Here is a 26,621-nt window from a genome sequence, read left to right as displayed (position 1 = left end):
GCACCCAGGGGGGGGGGCAAGGGGCCTTGCCCCCCCCCAAAAATATTGAAATTGAAAGCCAGTAGATTAGACAAATAAAAACACGGCAAAAAAATGATTTGTAATTCTCCAGCACCCTTTATAGAACAATTTCTTAGATTTTAATGGGTGCCCGGGCTGTGGGGGGCCCGGCGTGTCGGGTTTACGAGATAAGTGAGATAAACACACATCATAAATTAGCTTTAATAGTTAAGCTATTAAACTTCATGGCCATGAACATTTTCAATTACTTATATAATTGTGCAATATTTTTTTGATTATTATGTGTCGATACTCGACAGTTCCATTATTAAAGTGGATGTATTGAAAATCGCCAATAATTCACTGTATAAGTACCCTTAATTTGAACTGAAACACATTTTGAAAAATGTTAATGTAGTGTTTCATACTGTCTTTAATCTAAGCGGTAGGTAGGGGGCCCGCCAAATTTCCTAGCCTGAGGGCCCGTTTCAGGATGTGGGGACCATGGTGTAGGTACACCGAGTGCAATAGACAACGAGAAATTAGGCTGTGAAGAAGAAAAAGAGCCTATGGGACTAATTTACATTCTCCTCCTTGGGCCCCCCCCAATATTAAATCCTGGGTGCGCCACTGGCTCTCTAGACCAAGCGGGTAGCACAGCCGATATTATTTGAGTAATGTTTTAGCATACCAGGCGCATATGTCCAGCATGGTCGCTGTTAGTCACTTCCAATCCGCCAGTCGCTGATGACACGCTCAACGGTTACCGCCACTATGCCTCCAATTTAATAAAAACTAGGAGAAACTGTACAAATATGCCGCCGTGTATTGTGAACATATGTAAAAATAATTATATGAAGAAGAAAAAGAGCCTATAGGACTAATTTACATTCTCCTCCTTGGGCTCCCCCCAATATTAAATCTTGAGTGCGCCATTGATTTGCATGATGATTTGCCAAACAATACTGAACACAAATTTTAATTTTGGTGGATATCAGAAAAAATCTCTAGTACTAATTTGATAAACCTCTACATATATAATAATAATATATAGGTACTTATAGATCAGGGGTGGCCACACTTTTGTTTTCTAGGATCGACTAGTTGAAAAAATTATTTATGGCGATCGACTGATATCACTTCTAATTATATCATGCGAAAACAATGAAACCCCATTTTTTATAATTATAATATGTATTTTGAAAACAGATATTACATAGGTATAAAAAATAACGATACAGAAACATCGAATTAACGACAATAATATAGGTACTTAAGTAATATTATTATGTCTTTCACTTCTAAAAAAATTAAGTAGGTACACATTAACTGCAATTTCAACATAATTACACAATTTACCTGTATATCGAATATTAGAAATTTTGTAGTAGCCAAGATGCAACCCTTCGCCAGGAAACATACTTAAAATAAATTCTATACAATATGAATTATCATTTAATTACATCAATAATCATATCACATCAAATTGCATCGCACATCCATGTATTTTAAAATTGAAATATCCCTTGAGGAAAATAAAGCCGCAGGCGATTTTTTTACTATTCGAGAAAAATTGTGGCTTGTGTTTTTCTTACTTAACTGGTCGACCCGCTATGCCGGGCTCCCCTCAGGCTAGAGCCCTGTCAGACCCCCCTTGTGGGAGCCATGCCTGCTGGTGTATAATGCAATGATAACTGATAAAAGTAGGTACTGTTGCCTCATTTTTAGATAAAGTAATAAACCCAACATGATTCCCAACCATCGCAGAATCTCCATCAGTCGTAACCGATACTAGTTTATGAATAGGAAATCGAGTACGATTAATATTTGACTTAAATGCATTAAATATAATATATCTATTATATACCGTTTAAAAAAAAAGATTTTTTTTCGGTTAGGTACATGTTCAAACACACACGTTAACATGTTCTTACTCCCTACTTCAGTTTTAGTTTGTCGATTTATGAGTACGGCCGTATGTTGTAGCTTAACCACTGGGGAATGCCAAAATAAATGGCGTATTTCAAAAAAACACTAAGTACCTTATTCTTAGGTCAATAATTATTATAAAGCAATCATTATTCGTAAGATGTTTATCACACTTGAATGATCAAAGACATAGCTTATAATTAGTATCTTTAGAATTATCTTCAAATGTGTTAATCTTGCCCATTTTTGAATAACAAAATGCCTAATTCTTGTCAAATTTGGGATCACAGAGATTATCAATATAATTTTTTATCGTAAATATTTCACTATAATAATGTCGACATAAATTATACTGATGGTTTTATAAATGTGTTTAAAAATTAATAAAAGTAAAAAATCTTAACACCACTGCACATTTATGTACTGAAATATGATTATATTCCAAAACATTAGAGCGAGAGGTTTAAAAGAATACTATTTTATGTAATAAAAATACTTTATGCAGTCATCAAATGTTTAAAATAAATATAAAGGATAATAAGGCTTCAAAATTATATAAATAGAATATCTACAACGTATAAGAAATGTCCAGGATCATGCTTTGAAAATAGAATAAAAGCTCCATTTTGACCTACGCTGAGCATGTCCCCCCTTAATAATTCTTCTGAAGCAAACATGTCTTTAAAAACCAATCAAATAAAAGGCATAGTTGTGCAATATCCGTGTAATCTACCGACTCGTCAAATTGCAAGGATAGGAATTTACATTATTTATTTTATTTTATTAATGTTTTCCTGTAGAATTTCTTCCAAGTTCTCATCACTTGTGTTCGTCGCATGAGTGTATTTCTTGATAATGAATGATATGTAAAAGAAGAGATAAGAACTAGCGGATTTTAAGGGCTGGAATATCGAGTAGTTTTGACTCGTTTGAACAAGAAATAGTACAATATTATTATTATGTCCGCGATCGACCAAAAATACCTTCGCGATCGACGCACTGGCCATCCCTGTTATAGTGGCAACAACGCATAAGTACTCAATTTTTAGAGAAAAAAGAAAACATATAGGTACTTAGTATTATATCGACCCTTAATCGGCAGAACAACGTAAGCGACAATTCATAAATTTTACAGGAGAAGGTTTTTTTTAAATTATTTCCGTAATTAGTTCCAAAAATGAATTCTGTTAATGTGGTTAATAATAATTGGTTACTGCCTATACGGAAATTATAAAACAATTGCATTAGTGCTTTTAGTTTTCGAGATAGTGGCGGTAACGCTGTTTTGCTTATGTCTATGACACGATATTTTTTCCAGGCATGTCGCTTACGCTATTTGGCGTAGTCGTTTTTATTTATAAATTTCATGCTAATTATCATCACAGGGCATTACTAATTAAGTATTAAAATAAATAACATAAGCACCCATTTATTTTACGAAAGGGGACGTTGTTAAATAAATTAAAAATACTTTGACTTTTTAAATTAATATTTTTGCTTGTAGATACTTAATCACATATAGGTAAAATAAAAATAAATGATTGGTATTTTTAAGGTTTCGCTTATATTAATAATATTATCAGGTATTGTTATTTTTCAAAATGAAATAGGTACGTATCTACTCGTACATAATTAAATATGGGGACCTACTAATTATGATAAAATAAAATTGTAATCAACTATTCAGTTTTACAAAAAAATTATTGTCCCACATTTTTTAAGCAGTAATCGCTGTATTATCCTCATTCACATCTTCCTGATCGGATTCCGGTAAAGTATCTTCCACTGATAACCCATGTGGCAGTTTCATAAACTCATCCGTCATCTCTGAGGGATATTACATTTAACACAGAGACTTTTATACTGTTACTCGTTATACTGGATTTCCAATATTGGTGATTTAGCACTATACAGCAAGGGTGGCTGCGCTTAAAGCATCACAGCACTTGATCGGGATCTGATGACATTTTCTAGGTCTAACAGTTTAGTCCTACTGTCACCAGAGTAGGTACAATATTTGGTAAGTTTTTTAAATTATGCCTTTCATAATTCACCAAATTTAATTTTGAACTTTGAAGGAATGCAAGTAGCAGCGAAAGATTTCCAGTCACGGAATTCTGCATATGACATGATGACCTAGCGTTGGAAATGATGGTGGGTCATTTTGATAGTGCCCAAACTACTATATAAATGACTCAATTGTCGCATGAATGGAATCGACCTGCATCGTAGTACGACCAGTGGGTCTATTCTATACTTGTCTTATCGACCGCTAAAGTGATAGATATTATCAAATTTAGGGTAGGTTTATATAAAAGTGTTAGTACTTATTGCAACAATTATAATCAACGTATTGTAATTGTTACAATAAGTCCTAATTCTATAATACAAACCTACCCTAAGTTTGATAATATTTATCACTTTATCACTTTAGCGGTCGATAAATACAGAATAGACCCACTGGTAATAGAAAATGTATTTCTATCAATTCAATGAAAGTTGAATTTTTCATAAAATAAGATAGCATACCCAGTGTTGCCCGGTTCTTATTCTGACCAATCACAGTATAATAATTCCTTGATTTTTTCCCGCTTTGTCAGTCCTGTCCAAAGATTTGTGCATGATTGCTGAGATCTCATTACTGCCACGTTTACCATCAGTTTCACCCCATAAAAAGCAGTATCCATTATTTGTTCCACTTTCGTAGATACTTTCATTATAGTATGCGTATTTCGACTAGGGAGTGTTTAGCACCTTCTCGAGGTCAAAACTTGCGCACAAAATGTCATTGTGATTTTTACTTTTGGCCAGATCATTAAAGAACATCTCTTTGCATTTATCCTTTACGGTAAGGGGACATTTGTAAGTATCCGTTTCAATTAGCCGAAGTCTCTCGTCACCAGACATATTTGTTACTTTCTCGCAAAAAGAACATTATTATCTTTTTTGGTTGATGAAAACCCAAGTTGAACTTACTGTCTATTAAATACGTTTCTGAAAACATTCCGAATCACGACATTAGTGGATTCATTCAAAGAATCCAAATTTTCAGTATAAATTTTATACTTATACATTTTTAACATTTCAAAAATCTATAGGAAGATACTATTCTTCGTAGATTATTCCGACAGTAGTCAGATGTAACGGCGGGTAATTATTGTTTAATAAACTCTATTATGTACCTGGTTTATTTTATCTCAGCCAGTTTTACTGGACGGCGCGAGCATTGCTCCCAAATCGGTTTTCGCACAACTCACTACCAGACGGACCACCGAATAAACCGTACCGTAGCTTACACTATCAAATAACGTCGGTTACGTTGTTTTGCTCTACTTTATAATGCGATACAAGTTAAAACGCTAAAAGGCACAGACCCTAAAAAAATGTCACGCGATTGAGATCGGGCTCTAATATTTTTGTCACTTATGCGCTAGGTGATATTGAACAGTTCTCCATTTAAAACGCAATTTACCAAAAAGTGTCGCTTACGTTGTTCTGCCGATTAAGGGTCGATATATACCAATACTCATTTATAGTTAATTAACTGAATTCAATTGATTTCGAAAAATCTATTTATACATTAATTTAATATGCAATGCATATTTGTGAAAAAATATTATTTACAAGTGATGAAGGCAGGTACGAAATAATTTAACTTTTCATTTTTATATACAGTGATTTGAACAAATGAATGTAAAATTGTTCATATAATGCAAACAGTATGACACTTTCGTATCTGTATTTTTTAAAATAGGTAGGTAGGTACCTATTATAATATGATATATGTTTACTTTTTATGCGTTTGAGATCATAAACTATTGGTTAACTCAGTGTTGATGAATGTGATCTTTCATATTTACAATTAACACAAATAAATATTTTATAATAATTTGTATACAATATGAAACTGACCACACTATTGTCGAGATATTATACAAATTAAAAATGAAACAAAGTATGTTTTTACTTACTTACTTATGATTTTACTTACTTAAAATGTTATTACTTCAATGAGCACAAAAATACACATTTCTTACCTGTAATAAACAAGTGCACAGTAGACTGTATTGAAATACTATTATGTAAATTAAACCCTGACGGCTAAAATTATTAAACATGGAACATGCTTTGCCTACTGGTTCTCTGAATGTTGGTTGTCCAAATTCAAAAGAAAATAAAATAAATTGCAGGGCGCAGGTTTACACGTCATTCCCGAAGCGCCGCTTTCGACTACCCTATACGACCAAGGAGTACCCACCTACCGGACTCACCGGCTGTCTGGATCCTCTGCATCTGATCAATTGCTTTGCTGTGCTTCTACTAAACTGAAGATTTACATTAACCAACTTAAATCAATCAGTGCTGTATTGACACATCAAGCGCTCTGTCAATATGGAGTTAGAAGATACCTATACATCCGTCGTCCGGGCTGTGTTGGAGAGGATCGTAGTGATAGATGACCCTGGCTTAGATCTTCTCCCCCTCTTCAATATCATAAAGATAGTCTTCCGTGGTCACCCGATCACCAACGAACAATGGAAAATCTTAAGAACTTCGACAGCCAGTGTTGCCAAGTCAAAATTTAAAACTTGTTTTTAAAGAAAGTAAAGATTTTGACAAAAAACTCAGTAGATTCTATAAGGATGTAAGCTACTTTCAGAGATTAAAATTTTCTGGTGAGCTACTTAAACATATTCCTTTTTTATATTTTATCATCACCCTTTATCGTACCACCGTTCCAATAAAACATAAATTGCGTAGGTACTTTAATTATTTATTTATAAACAAAATAATAATTAAAAAATATCTTGATATAAATGAGTAAAAGTAATTACAGTAAAAAGAATGGCATTACACTTTCCTCCACATTTTTTTCAATTCTCGATGAGTACCTTGTCACTTCAATCCAAATGCAATTATCAAGATTTACATATTCTGTGAGTCTGTACCTATATTTACTTTTAACCACCTTCATTGTGGAAAACGTCAATTAGGGTATTATTTTTGACGGGACCATAATATTTAGACGATATATCGAGGAAAACGATAAATCGGGGAACTGTTAATGCGGGATTATTTAACATTGTTCTTATGGGTATTTGGCGGGACTTTTAAAAATGACCGATCCGTGTGGGAAAACGATTTATGTGAGAACGGTAGATCGGGGTTCCACTATATACGTTTTGTGATAAAAGTACCTAGTATTTTTACACTTGTAACTGGTACTTTTGAAAAAGACTACACCAATGAAGTTTGATGTTTTTGCCGCATTTGTGGAGGCGCCATTACAAACGAAAATTATACATAGTCCACCTGTGACATGGCGTTATAAAATCTCATTGGCAAAAAACCACTCCATACTAATCAGTTGACACTTCATCAGCTGCATACAGTTTAATACCAATACGGTAATCAATGAAAGGCCACAAATGCCAAATTGTGTAGGCATCAAATCTATGTGAATTTAGCTAAAAGCCTATTCTATATGGTAAATCAATGGGTTACACACTATATCCACAGGTGAAATGAAAGGGTTCAACATATATTTACGAATGTATTTATTTTTTAAAGTATAATGTTATTACAAATGGCCTTAATAAATAAATTTGAAAAAATACACAAATATTTTCCGATATACAATAAAAAAAAACACAACATAACAAAAGAATACTTGCAATAAAATAAAATTTCTATGTGTTTGTTACATTTAGATAAATTTAAGAAAAGCTAGAAAAGCATTCATAGAATTTTAAACATAAATACATACATGTTTATTTCATTTTTGTAGTCCACCAAACTTAAGTTAAGTGCGAACAGATGATAAAGTTACAACATTTATGTGGTTGGTTTATTTTGTAAATTAACTTGAATGTTTTTTGTTGAAAATGATCTATTGCTAGGTATATCTAAATGCATTTTTTTGGTTTAGTCATTTATCTAAGTTAATGTTAATTGCAATTTACTATTTTATTTATATTAACTAGTATGAGACCTATTATGATATTAATGCTTCAGTTGAACACTTCCATATTGTTTGATTTGCAATAAAACACTTAATTAAAACGCTTACAATGGCATGCACTTATGATTAATACATTATGGTACTTCATGAAAAAACGGTAATTGCAATTAATCCCTTTAAATATAATATATTATTTAGAATTTGGTGGGCCATAATTATTACAAAATTTATTAAATATAAACTTTGTTTTTAGTCTTTATTTATTATGCCAAAATTGTTACAATTAAACATGTTAGGTGACACATAGTTTCACTCTTTACAATAATAAAAATTTGTGAAAAAAATGTGGTAAAAATTAAAAATCTATTGACAAGGATCTTACACTTTATGGTTACATAATACTCTTAGATAGTTATTAATAATAATTGTGAAACATAATAGCGCCTGTACACGTGCATGGACTTACTTTCGGCAATAGTGCTTATTTTAAAATATCGTGACAATAACGGTTTACACATAAATTTGCTAACTTTAATTCAATTCAATTTATTTATTTTTACATATTGTGGACATTACAAATTATAAGTTTAAGACGTTTACAACATGACATAAAAAAAGAGATAGATAGTATGTTATTAAACAGTAAAAATATTAATTATATAGGTACATGGAAATACACCGGATGAGTTAAGCAGACCCTATTTTAAATATTTATAAAATAACGTCCACCTTTACTCATCCTCACGTAGGTGGAATATATCAACACCTGAAGCAATTTCGTTGAACATAGTTATCGCCCTCCCAATTGGCATTACCAGTGGCAGGTTGGTTCTACACCTTGGGAGAATAAACAACTGATGTTCTCTATTTCTAAGATAGTTATCAGGGACACACAGGTCAACACTGCCCAGAATGGCAGAATTCTCATTTATACCTCGTATAAGTCGAAAAAAATACGTAGCTAAATAAAGATTTCTTCTAAATTGCAAACTGCAGTATGTAAGCATGCCTAAGAGAAAGTCAGTTGGATAAAGCCACGGATAGTATCCGTACAACCTCAAATAAAGGAGTCTCAAGAATTTCTTCTGAACCCTCTCCACCATAAGGCCATACTTCAACTGATGCGGTGTCCAAACAATAGACCCACTCTCAAGTCTGCTTCGAACTAAAGAATTAAATAAAAGTTTTAATACCGTAACATCCGAAAAGACCCGGGAAGTACGCATGACGAAGCCCAACATTGTCTATCCAATCTCATTCTTCAAAAGTAAGCGAGGCGCGATGTTGTCATTTTTGGTGCTATTTAACAGGACGTATTGAAAATTGGTTAACATCAAAATGAGTAGTTCGTTTTTTTACCGGCAGGCATCGGCAGGTTCGCCATTATCGTTATATCGCGCAGGCGCAGATCTTACTTGCCCATAAAAAATCAGAACAATTCAGAAGCTTCCAAACTTGTTTGATTCATGCACGCAATCTTGCCAACTGCAGGATAATACATGTTTCCCCATACATTTTCTCACTGTGCACAGTAAAACGGGGTATTATGTTAATAATTTATAAAAACTGTTAATAATTTTAGCCAATCGCAGTGAGAAAAAAGAACTAGAAATCATTAAAGTATATAGTATTTTTTTTTAAATAAAACTAAAGAGACAGTAAAGTTGAGGTTACTTTTGAATTATGATAATGTGGACTACACAAAATAGCAATATATTATTGTCAAATTTTTATAAAAAAATTTGTGGTCCAGGGTAAAAGTTCTTATATCACATTTTGACAAAAGTTAATAAACAAAAGGTTATAATATATATGTAAACATAACGGGAGCTATTTATCTTAAGTCATATTAAATAGGTAGTAAGTAAATAATTATTATTGTTTCAAACTTCAAATAGTACACAATATAAGAGTCTAATACAAAATAAATAAATAATATTAACTCACTTACAACATGCAGCGTTTTGAAAACTGTGATATTTCAAGTGCGATTATATGAGGTGCAACCAAACTGACTTAAGAACTTTAACCACAGAAATATCACCTTACACTTATGAATTGAATTACTAAAGGTAAACTTAATGTCACATAATTTAGAGACAGCTAAATTATTATTTCGTAAATAAACAATAACGCAAGCCATCCAAATCATAAAGTTGTCTTGCAGAGTACCTACATAATAATTTGAGTATTAAATAAAAGGGTTCTCCTATGATAAATATTTGGTCACAGATCAAATGTATACCACAAACCTTATTTAGTAGACTTCTTTCAGTGCTGCTACTAAATGTTTAACTAAATATAAATAATTATCAATTAACCCATTGGCATGGCCTGCTATAAATATATGATTTTTTTTTAACAACGAAGGTGCAACACAGAATTTATTTGCAATTAGTAAACTCCATTGAATTAAGACTATTTTTTACATATTGTTGTGTATGTAAGATATGTTCTAAGTATATTTATCTATCCGGTAACAGTGACAATATTAGAATGTAATTTTAGTTTATCCTAACCTGGTAACTGGATTACGTACAAGTGGTCTGATCTGACCTGAACGATTGGAAACCTAAACATTGACTAAATCTATTGACACCAATGGGTTAAATGTATTTCTATGTCGAATTCATCCTAATATATGTGGATTACTTCTTCTTTGAACACTTGAATACCTATTATTAAATCAATATAGAATAACATATTGTTTCAGTAAAGCTTCCATCAATACCATTATGATGGATAATACAGTAAATAAGCAGATATAATTTTGGATATTTATAAAAAACAGGACAGGTAATCGAAATATGCGCATAATTTTATAAACATGTTAAAAATTTAAGTCTTTGATCAATAGCTAATTTTTTTACTAAAATTTTAATTATTAAATAATCAGATTCCTTCATCACCCACAGATGGAATTTCTTTCAAACGAGTTTCTATCAATATAGCTATCAGATATTTACCCATCGTAAACTGAAGCACTCACTAAATAAATGCATGAATCATTCATTCGGCTTTGATATCACAAATCCATATTATATTAAAATATGATTGAAATCTCTTATTCATACTTGGTACCTGAGTACTGACATACATAGTCACAGCCTTGCCACAAGTGTCTCCTCGACACCTAATGGAAAAACGTCAATACAGATCTCAATATTGTATAAATTAGAAATTCATTTATGCTACAAAAACTTTCTCAGACCCGCCAAATTCATATTCCAAATCAAACTGCTCTTCACCCCATTCAGGATCAGATACATCTTCCATGTCCTCACAGCTCTGATAACTATCAGGAGTTCCGGACAAGCGGTCCAAGCCTCCGAGGCAACTGCCTAATTTAATGCGGTCGTTATCGTGGTAGGTGAAATGGAAATTCTCAGGGGCTTCGAATATCAGTACAATCGTGGATCCCATTGAAAAATATCCCATTTCTTCGCCTCTTTCGAGTTGGCACTTGGATGGGAATCGGTTATAATTCACGTTGGATGGGGCCCAAGCCTTGTTAGTCTCCAGAGTGGGGTCATTGTGAACTTTGATGGATCCGACATTTGTTGCACCTAGGAATTAAAAAAATATTCAAATCATTTTTTTGAGTGTTACAGGCCGATGATAGGTTACAGGTACATTAAAGTCAAGTCATTAAGTAGTATCAAACATAAGATTACACAACAGGTAACAAACAAAAAGATGTCAAAGATAATACAATTATAATGGAATGGCACATCTTCTTCGGCCATGTCCGCCCCTTAACTGGGGCATATTGAGACCAGATGGCACCTCCGACACTCCCCAGTCTTGTCATTCTAAGTCATGCCAGCATCCCGTAGCTCCACCTACACTCTGTAGACAATATTCAGCAGCCTTCCAAGACACCGGTTAGCTTAAAAAAGGGGCGAGCCAAGTTGAAGTTCTCTTCAGGCGTACGCAGCATGTGGCCGAGGCAGGTCTAACGTTGTCTCTTCACTCTCAGCGTGTAGAAAGGTTTCCAAGTTTCGCTCTCTTATCTCCTAATTAATCCTAAAGCCATACCACCACCGCACACCCAGTGTCCGTTGCAAATATCTGTTCACGAAACTCAGTATAGAGTTGCTCAGAACCTTCGTAAGGAAAATATCTTAGTGTTCTGAATTAGTAGGTAATCGACAGTATAAAAAATAATAATTACAGTCGAACTTGGTAATTACAAGGAAGATGGGACCGACTGAATTTGCTCATTATAAGCATTACTCGTCATATCGTTATATAACATTTTTCGCGCCACGTTCCATTTAAGCATATAACATAAAAAATCTGTAAACCATCGTAAAAATCCCCGAAACAAGCATGACATTCATAAACTACAAAAGAAGTTGTTTATTGCAATGAAGTGCTGAGCTGCCGGCGCTGATAGGTACCTATTGACTTCACAAAGCTTTGATTTTTTACATGCAATTTCAACCATATTATGCATGGATACTTTTTCACCTTATGAAAACACCAATTAGGTACTTAGACACTTAACTAGTGTCATAAACGTAATCCGATCCTGGTGGCATCGGTCTAGTTAACTGCCCGGTCAGATTTTCTTGCTTAGGTTCGAAAATGATGTTTTTAAACGATCGACACATTAACAGATTTTCTTGGTATGCCAGAGAAGTAACTCATTATAAAAGTGAATAAATGTATGGAGAAAATCATAAACTAAAATGTCAACGAATGTTTCCTCATTACATCCGAAATCTCGCTATTTTCGTTATCATAATAACCAAGTTCGACTGTATGTGTTATACAAATTCAGACTTAATAACTTCCGATTTGCAATAATATAATATGTTTTTCTTTATAACTACTAAATTTTGCTAAATAATTATTTACCAACTGCTGTGTAGCTAAAAAAGCCGTGTTCCCAAGTTCCTGTATAGACCACCCTCTCATTGAGTGCTAATAGATTTGGCAGCCATCTTGTCATCTTCGGAGCAACCGACATCAGCTGACCGCTGAAGTGCAATCGTTGCATTAGTTGCCATTTGCACGGTGAATGAAATCTGAAATCGAAAGAATGATAATATGATAAGAGTGGGAAATAATTAAAACAGTATTTTCATGTACAGTAGAATCATGCCTCACCCTAAACCATGTTGTGATCATTTCTTATATTTGTTTTGTAATTGCATGACACTTTTTATTATATTATTATTAAATAAATTTTGTTCACCTATGATAGTCGCCAGGTGCCAGATACAGTACGCATTGATACAACCGATTCAAATTCATTGCAGCTCGTCCATCGTTGCATAGCCAAGACAGACTATTCAAAGACAGTTTCAGGCCAAGAAACTTTTCAATACAATAATCCACTCCTTTGACCTGTAATGTTGAAAATGTAAGTTATGCCTACTTATTCCACTTTTACTTTTAAAAATAAACATGACCGGTTTCATCAGTTAGAATCCGTTTTGATAAGTTGAAAATATCCAAAAGCACAAAACTAGTGTTTAATTTGTTAATTAAAATAATAAAATAAAATTAGAAGTACAAAATGAAAATTGTGTAAGTTATTTAATTACTATGGCCTTTCAAAAAAGATAACCTTTACCCTAAAGCATATTAATTAATGTTAATCACATTCTGTTAAGTCTACAAATAATTTGTAATAAATTTATTACTAATTGCATAATCCCAAACCAACTACAGTAGAACCTCGGTAATTCCAAATTCAAGGGACCCTGAAAATTTGATTTCGAATTAGCAAAATTCGCTATAAATCGAAATTTTCGAAAAAAGGCGCGAAAACTCCAAATGTCTCAAATGCAATTTTGGTAGGAGCGAAATAAGAGTGGTATTTAGTATTGAAATTCATTGTGTTTATTTATGCAAACGCCAAATTAATCACAATATCAACAATATCTATTAAAATGAATTATAAAACATTTAATGAAATGATTACTTTGTGTATTTTATATATTGATAGCCATATTGTGGTTAAGTTACATACAAAACCCGTCAAATATAATAAAAACACTAACCCCATATAAGCTACTATTTGCACAGAAGAAATTCTGGTTAAAAAAACACAACAAAAAATAATCACGAGAGCAAAAAATGCACCTACATTACCACAAGAAATTTTACTTTTAGTACTTTTGACATTCCAAATCAAAACAAAGTGGCCATCTATTTACCGTTTGTCAGTACCATAGACTAATATTACATTATTGTGTATTGCCAGTCATGTTAACATTTTTAATGGGACAAACAATAAAACACTAAAAAGAGGTAAAAACATACCTATTAAGTAGATACAGTTTGTTATCGAAAAGATTCATTGAAAGTAGGAAATTAAACAAACCCGCATTAATTTTGTACAAGCACATTGTTCAACATGACAATATGTATAATTACATAGGTGCCCAATAAAACACTAATTAAAATACTAAAATAAATCACTTAAAGTAGTCCACAATTTTTCATTGTCTCATTTTACAATTTAATTCACTTTCGCTTATCAAATCTAGTCTAGAATTCCGGTCGTAACTATGTGATATATGTTGCGGCATATTTGATGTCCCCGACATGACGTGCCTCTATATAATGTCAAGGGCGTTAAATAATTCAACTTTCGGTGGCAGAGGCAAAGGAGGCGTTTCATCGGCATCACTTTCATCTTCCGAAATTGCATCATCAACTACGTCATCACGTTCATGCTCCATCGCAACTACCGCGGTCCCTGTGTTATGCACAGCAGATGTCACCAATCCGTTGTCGCACGAAACGAAATCACTAAAATTAGCCAGGTTTAACAAGATATTTTCTTCAACTTCCGGAATTGATTGACAACGATGAGTTTGGTATGCCATATTTAATTGCCAGCTTTCCTTTGCTGTCAACTTTATTGTCGACATCATGAATCAAATTCATTTTTTTCGGCGATCGTAAGAGCCTTACATGTATTTTTTAACTACATCAGCCATTATTACAAATATAAAATAATAAAGTCTGTCTTGAGTTAATAACACTAAATTAATGTCGTAAATAAGCAAAATACGAGAAAAACACAGTCACAAAAACGCCAGTCCGAAACACTATCGATAAACACAGGTACAGGTATACAATATAAAAAAATGTCTGTAGCCACATAAAAACAACGAGACTAACTACTAATTGAAATACATGGGTATTACGAATACACGCGTTTATTTATTTTCTATTGTATGGATAATTTTGTATGATAATATGTACTGCACGCGGTGCGCGGCCGTGGATTGATAATGAATGAAACTAAGTCAGCTGTGCATGCCTGTTACTACGCGACGCCGATGCGTCATCTTCTAAGAATTTCAATTTAACGACGTTCGAAATACCGAGGTTTTACTGTATGTTTCATTCAGTGCAAGGGCCCAATTGTTAACAACAATTCTAACAAAGAACAGTTACTATAACCTCCATTCTGTGAAGGTCCATATGCTCCGTTTAGAAGCGAACATGGTAATTTTATTTGAGTAATCATTGTAAGAGATAAATATTTAATAATTTCTCTATAGCCTCACCATACCATAAAAAGGAACTACATACGGCTCTTTCAAATTGGTCAAATAACAGAAGCTACACTGCAATTATACAATTATTACAATAATTATTCTTCAATAAATAAAACAGAATTATTTCAGGCCATATTAAAAAAAAAACTTAAGATAACAGAGAGAAGCATGCACAAACTGATCGTGACATTTTGATACAAAATAGTATGTATATACCTTTTTGACGTATTTGTCAGATATGGGACCGCAGTGCACGACAGTTCCATCGCATGGTGACACCAACAATCCACAGGAGTCAACCAATCTTACATTTTCACGTAAACGTCTGAAAACAAAAACATTGTAAGTAGGTATGCAATTATTGAAAAATCAAAAATCAAAGACAATGTGGAGAAGAAGAAAACCTACAGACAATGGCAACTAGATAAATTGAATGTGACAATAACCAAACGATTAAGCAAAATTACATAGTGTCATTCAGCATGCAGCATTGCGTTAGTAACAATTTTACTGAAATGTATGTTTTGACCGCCATTTGATTCTAAATCTATATCTTTTCATTTAGAGAATGCTGGATATTTGGTTACATTAATGTTTTTATTGGCAATTTGTGATACCATGTATGTTCCTAGCAAAGCAACACCACCAATGTATCACGGTGGCCATGGTATATTTTCTGACAACATGACGGTTGGACATGTCACTCATATAGTACCAGATAGATGGCGATTTGTTGACATGCTAACACAGGTGCTATAGTAAAGTATACCCACCTTCAGGAATTGAAGACATTTTTGCCCTCTACCACATTAAATTTGCTTATACATCTATGTAATAATTATTTGTATACCTATTCATATTTTTTCACATTTTATTTATTATACCCAACCTTTCTTATTGACTGTGGTACATTAGATTATTAATTTAACACCAAGCTTGCGGGAGACTAATAACAGCAACTCGCGGTAGGTTTAATTGAATAGATGATTGCCCGATTGCCTGAAAACCTGTAAATTGAGGGTAGAGAAATCTACATTCCTTATGCCATTGTTAATAATAATTTGTCACACACACACCTGTTGTCTTTGCTCGACTTTGAAAGTTTATGACGCGGTTTCTAATGGTTTTGCAAGCAGACCTAATAAAGTTGAAAATATATTCCCACAAGTACAATTAAAGTTATATAGATTAGATAAATGCTGACAACCTCACATTATTTTATTTAACTACCTACATTATTGGATAAATAAAGTTTTACACTATACCTAGTGAAAAAAGCAGTTAAAGATTGGTAGTTGTCCAGCGGTTTTTCCATCTCGCCAATGTCCACACTAAACAACTTACAGTACACTCCAAAAACTAGTGGGCGTGCTCTTCTTGGAACTGGTATAGCTAAAATGATAATAATAACATTAAGTATTTTGACCGTAAATGAACTTATTGTTTATTGAAAAAAAGTCACCACACATGATTGACACTAGGCCAGCAGAATATTACCATATCAGCATAATATTGATGACATTATAGAATGATATAATATAATATACGTATCTAGCTAATTTTAAGCTGATCCCATGCAATCAATTTTTTTTAAATCAGCAGTCAAGAATAAAAGTGTATAATATATTAAATGCATTCTAAGTGTCAATATTCACTGTGTTTAATCAACCGTAATGCCTTATCAACAATCGGAACGAATTTCATTGCAAGTCTAGTATTACATCATGGCTGAAACAATATTATTATAATAACACACACCAGCAAGTGCAATGATAATTATTAGTAAAAAAAATCATTATGCATGAGGCGTCTATTATCAAACACGGCCAAGTCTTTGAGAGTCAATCAGATTGCAGCATTTGAATGAAATATCGGAATATTGTTCAGCACATATTTTGTATAATGTTCAACTAACGTATGTAAAATAAATACCAGTTTAGCGCCTGCATTTATCATTTTTATTAGCATTGAAACGGACAAAGATATTGCGGAAATTACTCCCGATAAAAATTAACTATTTTACACTAAAATTTCATCAATTCAAGTCATATATTGAAATTGAATTACTGACACAACTAGGTATAGGCAAATCTGTTTACAGTGACATCATGATTGCGATAAAAGCAGCTTGCAGTGTAGTGGTATTGCTTGGTAACATTGAAAGAGGCATTTCAGTCCCACACACCCGCGCATCGTCAATGGTGCCACTTTAATTTTATTTTTTCAATATTATTTACAGTACTACCTATATGAAATTGTAAAGATGGAAAAAAAACATAAAATATTATGTTTTGAAAAAGTAGTCAACCAAACTTAAAAAGTGAAACTGACTTGGGCTGTGTTTGATATTCGATGCCTCAAATCTACTATTACTACAGCAGGATGTAGTAATAATCATTGCAGAAAGCAATAATAATAATCTGATTAGTGGAAAAAATATTATCATGAATGTAAAATTGATAGGCACTATGTGGATTTTATAATCAATGATATGAATAAACGTAACCTACACTAATTTCATAAAATCACAATGATATCATATCAAAAAAATCCCCTTAGGTATATTGACAGCTTTGGAATATGACTATAGGGGACATTTTTAGTTAATTTCGCATAAATAATATAAGATGATATTATGTAGCTAATGAGGTTTTTGTATGTAGTTTTCTTCACGAATGCCCTAACTGATAGGTGTCGATATGCGTCTTACTTGTGAGAGTAACAAAAGGGAAATAAAATCTTATTGGTTGAAAATATAACAATTCGAAATTAAATATGTTACCTGCTATTTTTCCCCAGTATCTGCTGAAGAATCGCCACGGGATCAAGCAATATAGTTGCATCTGAAAAAACAAAGGCCGGATGATAAATAGTGATGCCAAATTGACCAACCAAAAGATCATCGCTGTGATGTCATTGGGATGTATGCAGGGTAAAGGGTGAAAGTGGGATTCGGGAGTATATTTACATACGTGAAAGAGCGGAGGGATTTTTATTTCCATAGATAGCCACTATGACATCCCAGTCATTATCTTTTGGTCCACTATAGCAGTACAATAAAAAAAAAACTACCTAATAATCTTTGGAAAGTCACTTTTCCGACAGATTTTTTTCAATGGCAGATTTTATCAGGAAACAATTAAATATAAATGATTTTATGCATTGGAAACTGAAACAAAATAATTGATTGATCGAATTTATTTAAGAATACAGTTTTATTTTAGGTTTGTTTACAGTATGCAATTTTCAAACTGCAGAAAGCCAGTTTAACATTCCTTGTGGGCATATGCCAATCCAAGACGGTTTCTAAAAAAAATCGAATTTGAAACATGTAACTCATGTATGAATAACGCTTTACTCGAAACATGTTTATAATGTTTTAAACATATAATTTACATGTTATAAAGGTTAATTAACAATTCACTATTAAGATTATTTTCAGTAGTCATGATGATCACTCCTGAGTCATTTGAAAGCAGTTCGCGGTTCCAGACATGAATCGATCCTTGATTGTTCGTACGCGTTTGAGGTTGCAGGAACTAAATTAAAATTGGAGGTCTGCATTGTGAATGCGCAGAATATCATAGAACCATACAACACTTGTCGGAACAAACCCTTTCCTGATTTTTTTTCAATCACCACTCAACAAAAAAGTACTGTAACAAGTCACAAAATACTTGATAAAGCCGTTCGAAGGTATACCGATTACATCTGTTGAAGATTAGTGATCAAGTGCCAGCCACATTTTTTAACTTCAACTAAATTAGCCACGTAGAAAGAAACATTTTTGTATTTACCCGCCATTTCTTTTCCCTTCTATGTGGAGACAGTACCAGAATTGATTCCTGCAAGGGCCATTGTACAAAAGCGGCTGTACCGCATACAGCCAACACGGCGTGTTGAAATATGGTATTATCCCAACCCAGCCATGGTCCAGCAAACAGATATATAAATGTTGTAGTAAAAAGTAAATATGTAATGCCGGACACGAATCTACGATGTTTCCGTGTTTGTGTTGCTACTGTAAATAAAAAATAAATTCTCATTAGAAATTATATCATTAGTGGCTATTTACTATTAAAAAAGAGCACATAAGAACAGAAAAATTATTAAACATAATAATAATATGGTTTACTTTACATCAAAAATATTTGATCATAGCATTTTCTTAAAGCACAACTAATTATTAATTATAACATTATAATATTCATAAGAGAAACTTATATCTAGTTTCAAAAGAAAATTTTAAGAAACATTGTTTTTTATACACTGAGATTGTTGTTGCTATTGGAAAACACAAGGATAGAGAATCACATAATTCTTATTACATAAATATTCCTAAGATGGCATATTATGAATACTTAACTGGGACAATGGATATGTAAATGTAAACAATGATCACTAGAATAGGTGTGGACTATCTTCATATGAATATCCAGAAGTCTGAGATAAATCAAAATTATAATGTGGATATTATCATAGAAAGTAAATATTCATGACCATAGATTAAAGTAACGATGAATATTTATTTATGTGATGGCGATTAAACACTTAAAAAAAGCAAAAACGGCTAAATCAACACGAAAACAAAAAAGTGATATTTTCAAGCAAAATTTTGTTAAATATTGAAAGTTATTTGAATAAAGTGGCATTGTGTATGTACTAAAATATTTATAGCAACTATTATTTTCAATTACATTCGAAAGAGAGGAAAGCGAAGACTAAAAATATTAATAATTATTATGGATTAGTGGGTCAGATCCCTTGTCTGGCAAATTTACATAATGTTGTTTTTTACCCTGAGCATGAACCTGATGGGTTGAGCAAGTGTCTTTCCATTTCTCGTAAAAAAAAAAACGGTTAGGAAACCCATTCGTGAGGCAGTCAAAAACGATGCCAGCTTTTAAAACCAAAAAAATAATGTTATGTAAGAATTATTTTGATTAAAAAAAAAAATGAGAAAAGGATCATGCATGTCAACTGTCCAATAAAGGGGATGTAAAACCAAGACTTCTCACAGTTAAACCCACAAAAAAATATAGATTGCCTTGAAATTGGTGGTCATTCCATTAATTTCCAATGACTTGCTAGCCTACACCTCCAGAATTCTTCTAGTTTGGTATCCACTCCATTCTTCTGGTCCAATATTGATGACTGAACAAAAGCTGATATGTTCTTTATTCAGACTGGGATAACTTGACAAAATATAAATAAGTTCTGCTACCGGTAACAGTGTGTTTAAAATTAATTTAACATACTCGATATTTTGAGAAAAATGTTTTCATTTTATGTAAATTTTATGTAATTTTATAGCCACCACCTGAAAAATGAACATCATAATACACTAATGCCGGTACTGATAACAATCTTATTAAACTATTTGTCGATGAAACATTTCATTGCTTACGACTAGCAAACTAGACTTCTAGGCTAAAAAAAATGTTATTTTTTTAAGAGATTTTATGAGAATGAATTGTAAACATTAATAATTGATACAGAATGAATAGTAGTAAAAAAAACCGATAATTACAATGAGACAGCATGTAAGGAAGCAATCCTTTTAAATATCACATTAATTGCAATCGTGTAGTCATTAGAAAATATATTATTTATTTCTATATAGTATTTTGCATTTTGCTTCTGTACCTTTATATTCCTTGGGTCCTAATGAATCCTTGGAGTTTATTATGGGTGGCCGTCTATCTCTGGAAAAAAATGTGTTAATATTAGTCAGGCTAATTAAAATTGAGAATTGACCACATATAATAGGGAAAAAATAAATCATAGAGATAAAAACAAGGTTACATACACTGTTTACCAACCATAGAGGCCTTGAAATTTAATGTTGAGGACAAGTATATCAGCCAACTGCCCATGTAACAGACTGATGAATAATGTTAAATTACACCTGATAAAACCACATTGGTACAGCTGGTATGTATATAATATTGTCGACTGCTGAAGTCCACATACTCGGATAGCAGCTAGTACTTTTACACATGAAACCGTATTGTGCGTGTGTCAATTTAGCACCTGTTTTGCGAAGAGTGTTCACAGCGCAAAATAAAAAGGGGGGTTATAGTATACTGTGTCAGTTGCGACAGCCAGAGATCGGATGTCAGATCTTGTAAAAAGAGTCTTTATGTTCTGATGTATTTCGATGGACATCTTTAATAAGTGTGAAAAATATCCCTTAATCTTGGTCTAAAATATCAAATTTGTGACCTGTTTCCCTTTCGTGTTCAGCAATGCTGACATTGTGTTCGCTCACATGCTTTTTTATTCAGAGCAACATTCATATTCACCTTCAGTTAAACATGCCTTTTTGATATCCTTGCGGTTTTCACATTCTTACACCTATTAGTATACCTAAATATAGTATCTCTTAAGAATGGCCTCTGCAACAAGTTCAAAACGTAAAGGAAAGAAGAACTAAAAACATGCAGTGACAACCCAAAAACCTAATACGATAACAAACAACCATAAATGTGTCAAGTAATAGTTTTAATACAATGTTCATTTAAGTATTTATGGACAGGTGGGTCTGGATTAGGTATAAAGAAGTATCTTAAACCGAGATTGGAGAACTTATCAGTGATTTTGCATAGGCGAAAATGAAACATGAAGACATGAAAGCGAAGAAGAAAAATTAACATATAATTTTGTTATTGAATGTTGAATATACAAGATTTAACATTATTTCAATTCTTCCTCTTCTCATTGAGGTATTTTAAAATTATTAGAAAGAAGAAATTAAAAAAAGGTTTAAGGTATCCACCCGATTCAAATTTATTTTCTCTTATAAACAGTAAGAGACATGACACATGAGTCACAAAACGAGGTTGATACCAACTAGAAAAATGCAACAATATTATATCCGCAAAGAGAGAATTGTATGAAAATAACAGTTCATCGATAGTGAACTGGTTTTTCAGGTAATTTTGTAATCGTGATTCACTGCTTGTGTATGTATCAGTGGCGAAGGGTGGAGGTAGGCTGTTAAGATCCACCATAAATAGTTCACATTAAACTTTGTCAGTCATACGTATTAGTTTTCAATGAAATAAGAATACAATTTACAGATGGTGTTGTTAGTTTTTAAATTTCAATTAAACCCTGCGAAAACCAAGCCATAAAATATAATAGTCAAAAAATACTCGTCTATCTAGAAAATATCGAAAAATATACAATTAAATCATACATAACTTTTGATATTTTATAGATAGAATAATATTTGTTTTCTATTATAGTTTGGTTTACGCAGGGCTTTATGAATTTAAAAAATTAACCAACAATATGTATCCTTAATCCAACGAAAACAAATAAGTATGAATGGAAAAGTATGCACAATTTTGTCGCATTGGCCAAAATACACCAAAACTATTATGGTTTGGTTAAGGCAGGGTTTAATTGATTTCTAAAAACTAACCTACACCAACTGTAAATTGAAGTGTTATTTCAATAAAAACAAATATGTATGTCTAACAAAGTGTAATGTGCACTATTTATGGTGGATCTTAACAGCCTACCTCCACCCTTCGCCTCTGGTATGTATGCTATAAGATTACTGATCTGGACAACCTAGTTGAACAGCAAACCGATGGTTGATTCTGTCAGTCACAAAGACTAGGATATTGAAAAAAATACCAAGACACCAAAGACCCTAAGCAGTGCCCAATAGGCATTGAAAAACCTTCATTGAAAATAAAAATCAACTTCTGCAACTAAAAACAATTTTTGCCATGTTATCAATTTATGATTATTAATAATTGTCATACATAAAGTCAACATGTTGATATTGTGGTTATCTTGTGGTTTTGATATTATTATTAGTTGGGTTAGTTCTCAAATATTTGTAACTGGCTTTGGAAGTATATTGATAGATACGAATTTCAGATCATTTATTAATTGACTATGAGATTTGTTTTATCTTTAACTAATTCTTTTCAATAGAATTCAATGGATTTAAAAACTCATAGGTACAATAACTTTGTAATAATTTTTCTCCTTTTTCATGGTGCTACAACCGAGCATCTGTCTCCATTCAGGTCAGTCCAAAGCTGTTTCGAGCTTGCTACGAAGATGACCAGGTCTTTGTTAGCCTTCCAGCTTCATATTTATTTGTCATGCTTACTCGTCCATCCTCTATACATGGCCCAGTCAACTAAGGCATAGTTTCTTAACGGCGGTCCGCGAAGATTTTTGGGTGGGCCGCAAAAATTTTCTGCAGTTCAAGAATACCTTAGTTACGTAAGTTACCTAGAAACCCAACATTTGAAGTGTGGTTGTATTATATTTTAATTGTTATAATTGTCTCAAAAACAGTGTAAATGTAAATATTTATTATTTCATTCCAATGTTGATGGTCTGCAAAACATTTTTTTTTTTGTGGTCCACGGATGTAAAAAGGTTAAGAAACATTGATCCAAGGCGACCCAATTTGATGGACTGTATGTGTCCCCCCCTGTAAAAAATGTCCAGTTCGTAAATGAATAATTTTATGTCTCTATTATAACCATCTTTTATTGATGTATCCGATTGTGTTCTTTGCCAGGAACATAAAAACATCAAAAAAAACTCATACAGATACAGGCCACGAAGCACTGAGAGTCTATCTAAAAATATTCAAGCCAATGTACATCACACAGCTGAAATGTGTGACAAAAGACATCATCCACTAAGTATATGGACTTACATCAGTGCAATCATGCCTACAATCTAGAAAGAGCTTCCTTCACTCACCCAGGGAGATTTTGAAACCGCCTGAGGTGGAAAAATGGGAGATATGGAGTGAGAGATGCGACTACGCAGCCCTGTCAATGTAGTCCGTCAAAAAGCTATCATCTAGGAGCACGAAGTTTGAAGAACAATGAATCGAATACGAACTGAAGTAACTAAGACCAAGGACAAGAAGTGGAGATACTCCGATGATCCTTAAACTATAAATGTGGTGACGATTAAGTTGTGGAACATGTGATGGTCTGTCCGCTCTTCCAACCAGCAGCAAGATCGATGATATGTTTAAAACCAACGCAGCAATCACGGTGATTGGAAAGAATCTATGCGCATAACTTGCATGGATACGACAGTAGAACGACTGTACAATACTAGAAAACGAGTGATGGGCTCTCGGAGCTTTGTGCAGACAACATAATTACAAATTGACCTCCGAAAAACTAAACAAAAAAATAACATAAGAACACAATATAATATCTAATTGTAGTCATCAATACAGACTCCTTCTTAAATCTCTATGTAATAAAACACATAAGAACCATGTTGTACTTGTAACGAAAACGAAAGCTTATACCTAGTTCCTAATAAATAAAAAAACATAGTACCTAGGTACATAAGATTATGTTGTGAGAGTTTAGGTGTTTTAGTATGTAAAACTATTATAAAAAGAAAATGTCTCATATTTATTAATTCTCTCATTAGTAATATTATAAAAAAACATCTTACGTAGTTGGTACTTAAACTAACTAAACACTGATACATAAAAAATTGTAAACACAAAAGGGGTGGACGGTGCAGAACTTGCAGTGCATATTATGTTAATTTTATAAAAAACGTCACTTTTCATATAACAAGGCAATTTCTTTTACAACATGTTAAACTATAGAATTATTATTAACGCACCAAAATGTTTGTTATTTAATACATAACTTACAGCGTCCTTAAATTTGTTTCATAAAAGTAATGTTTTCGACAATGAAAATTTCACTGGATTCAAATTTACAATGCGGATTAGGATATGTTTGCACATTCATGAAAGAATTCACAAATAAATGACAGATATTAAAACATAATTACAACAACAATATAAGATAATACTCTTAGACGAATTATTATTGTTCAATTTCAATGAAAATAACAATATTTAAACCTTGATTCAAGCAATCAAGTGAATCAGTATTGTAACGTCGCTACAATAATAATGGAAATATATACATTATTACGACACTTTTGGTGAATAGTTTTACATATAACAGAAGTATTAATATATTTTACTCACTGTTCGGTTGATTCCATGGCACAAATGTTATATTTTAATCACAGTATGACAATAACAGCGCGATCAAAGACAGCCCGATACGCCAATTTTCACAATATTCAAGAATTCGGTAAGTCAAGAAGAAGGTGAGGTACAGTAACATACAGAAAATAAAGTTGCCAACTTATAAAAAAATATGTCGTCACAAAATAATATAATGACACATGGACACGGGTGGGTATACTAGAAACTAGCTGATCGTTGACCGATATTATTTTTGTACTTATTTTTGGACGATTTGGGAGACGACTAATTATATCCCCATTACACACAAACAACGACAATAACAATTTTATAACTAATAGATAGCCATTCCTGCTAAATATTTATACTATTTTACTTGAATAAAGTTAAAGGGTGAGCAGAAAAACCTAGGTATTAAAACTTGTATGTCTAGCGGGACTAGACATGGTATTGGTTACGTGTACTCCTATGTCGAGTTGGACTTGATATTATTTTATACAGTACGGTTTGAAAATATGTTATATATTCATTATTATAAGGTGTATAATATTACCTTTCCCCACCTAATTCAATTGCGAATGTTTATTATTTAAATTAATTAAGGTTAAAAAAACAGATAAGTACCAGTACACAAAGAAGAAATTAATATTCTGATTCGTATTATATAGGTAGGTAGGTACCTACCCACTTATTGATTGATCCATTTCTAAACGCGCGCTTTTCTGCCCGCACCTTGGATAAATTTCTAATCAACGTCTAGGTATTAAGTTGGTGGGTATGTACCTAAGTACTAACTACGTAATTATAGATTTATAAAATTGGTCAAGTTATTTTTGGGTTTTAGGTAACCGAACCAACGAAGAGACAAAAATGGACACACCAATAATAATAATTACTTATTGTATTATTAGTTCATCATTCCTACATATTTATACCTAGGTACCTAATGATATTTTTATTATTATTTCTATGTTTACATTTTAGTACCTACCAATTGCTGCATATTGTTATGTCGATGACCGTTCGTCCTTTAATTTAAATGACAATCCTTTATTTGAGAGTGGTGTCCTTTAGATTGATTTAATTTTGGTTCTTTATTTAGAGAAATGTAGGTATTTTATTGTACTCGATTGGAGTATGAGTTAAATATGCCAAATTTACTATAGACCATTTATATGCACTAATG

The 26,621-nt window shown here is 32.6% G+C and overlaps 1 protein-coding gene across 2 annotated transcripts; it reads right to left on the bottom strand.

Annotated features, from left to right (window-relative positions):
• Nucleotides 1-9,530: 9,530 nt before the first annotated feature.
• On the bottom strand, nucleotides 9,531-25,566 carry LOC147079811 (phosphatidylserine decarboxylase proenzyme, mitochondrial-like). Of its 2 annotated transcripts, none has more exons than XM_085944452.1 (9): nucleotides 25,433-25,566; nucleotides 21,064-21,122; nucleotides 19,215-19,438; nucleotides 18,200-18,260; nucleotides 16,683-16,809; nucleotides 15,634-15,742; nucleotides 13,095-13,246; nucleotides 12,755-12,924; nucleotides 9,531-11,457 (listed from the first exon to the last, which is right to left on the bottom strand). In XM_085944452.1, the coding sequence occupies exons 1-9, from the start codon at nucleotides 25,447-25,449 to the stop codon at nucleotides 11,078-11,080; spliced, it is 1,299 nt and encodes a 432-aa protein (XP_085800578.1). In that variant the 5' UTR covers nucleotides 25,450-25,566; the 3' UTR covers nucleotides 9,531-11,077. The 2 variants fall into 2 exon arrangements, with proteins under 2 accessions (XP_085800578.1, XP_085800586.1); XM_085944460.1 differs by having other exon boundaries at nucleotides 9,537-11,457; nucleotides 19,215-19,435.
• Between the last annotated feature and the right edge of the window lie 1,055 nt (nucleotides 25,567-26,621).

The sequence above is a fragment of the Rhyacophila brunnea genome, unplaced genomic scaffold (assembly GCF_057557595.1).
Source record: "Rhyacophila brunnea isolate RB1 unplaced genomic scaffold, BYU_Rbru_1.0 scaffold_1, whole genome shotgun sequence".
NCBI lineage: Eukaryota > Metazoa > Arthropoda > Insecta > Trichoptera > Rhyacophilidae > Rhyacophila > Rhyacophila brunnea.
The sequence above is the reverse complement of the archived record's forward strand: the minus strand, read 5'-3'. Positions and strand labels throughout refer to the sequence as shown.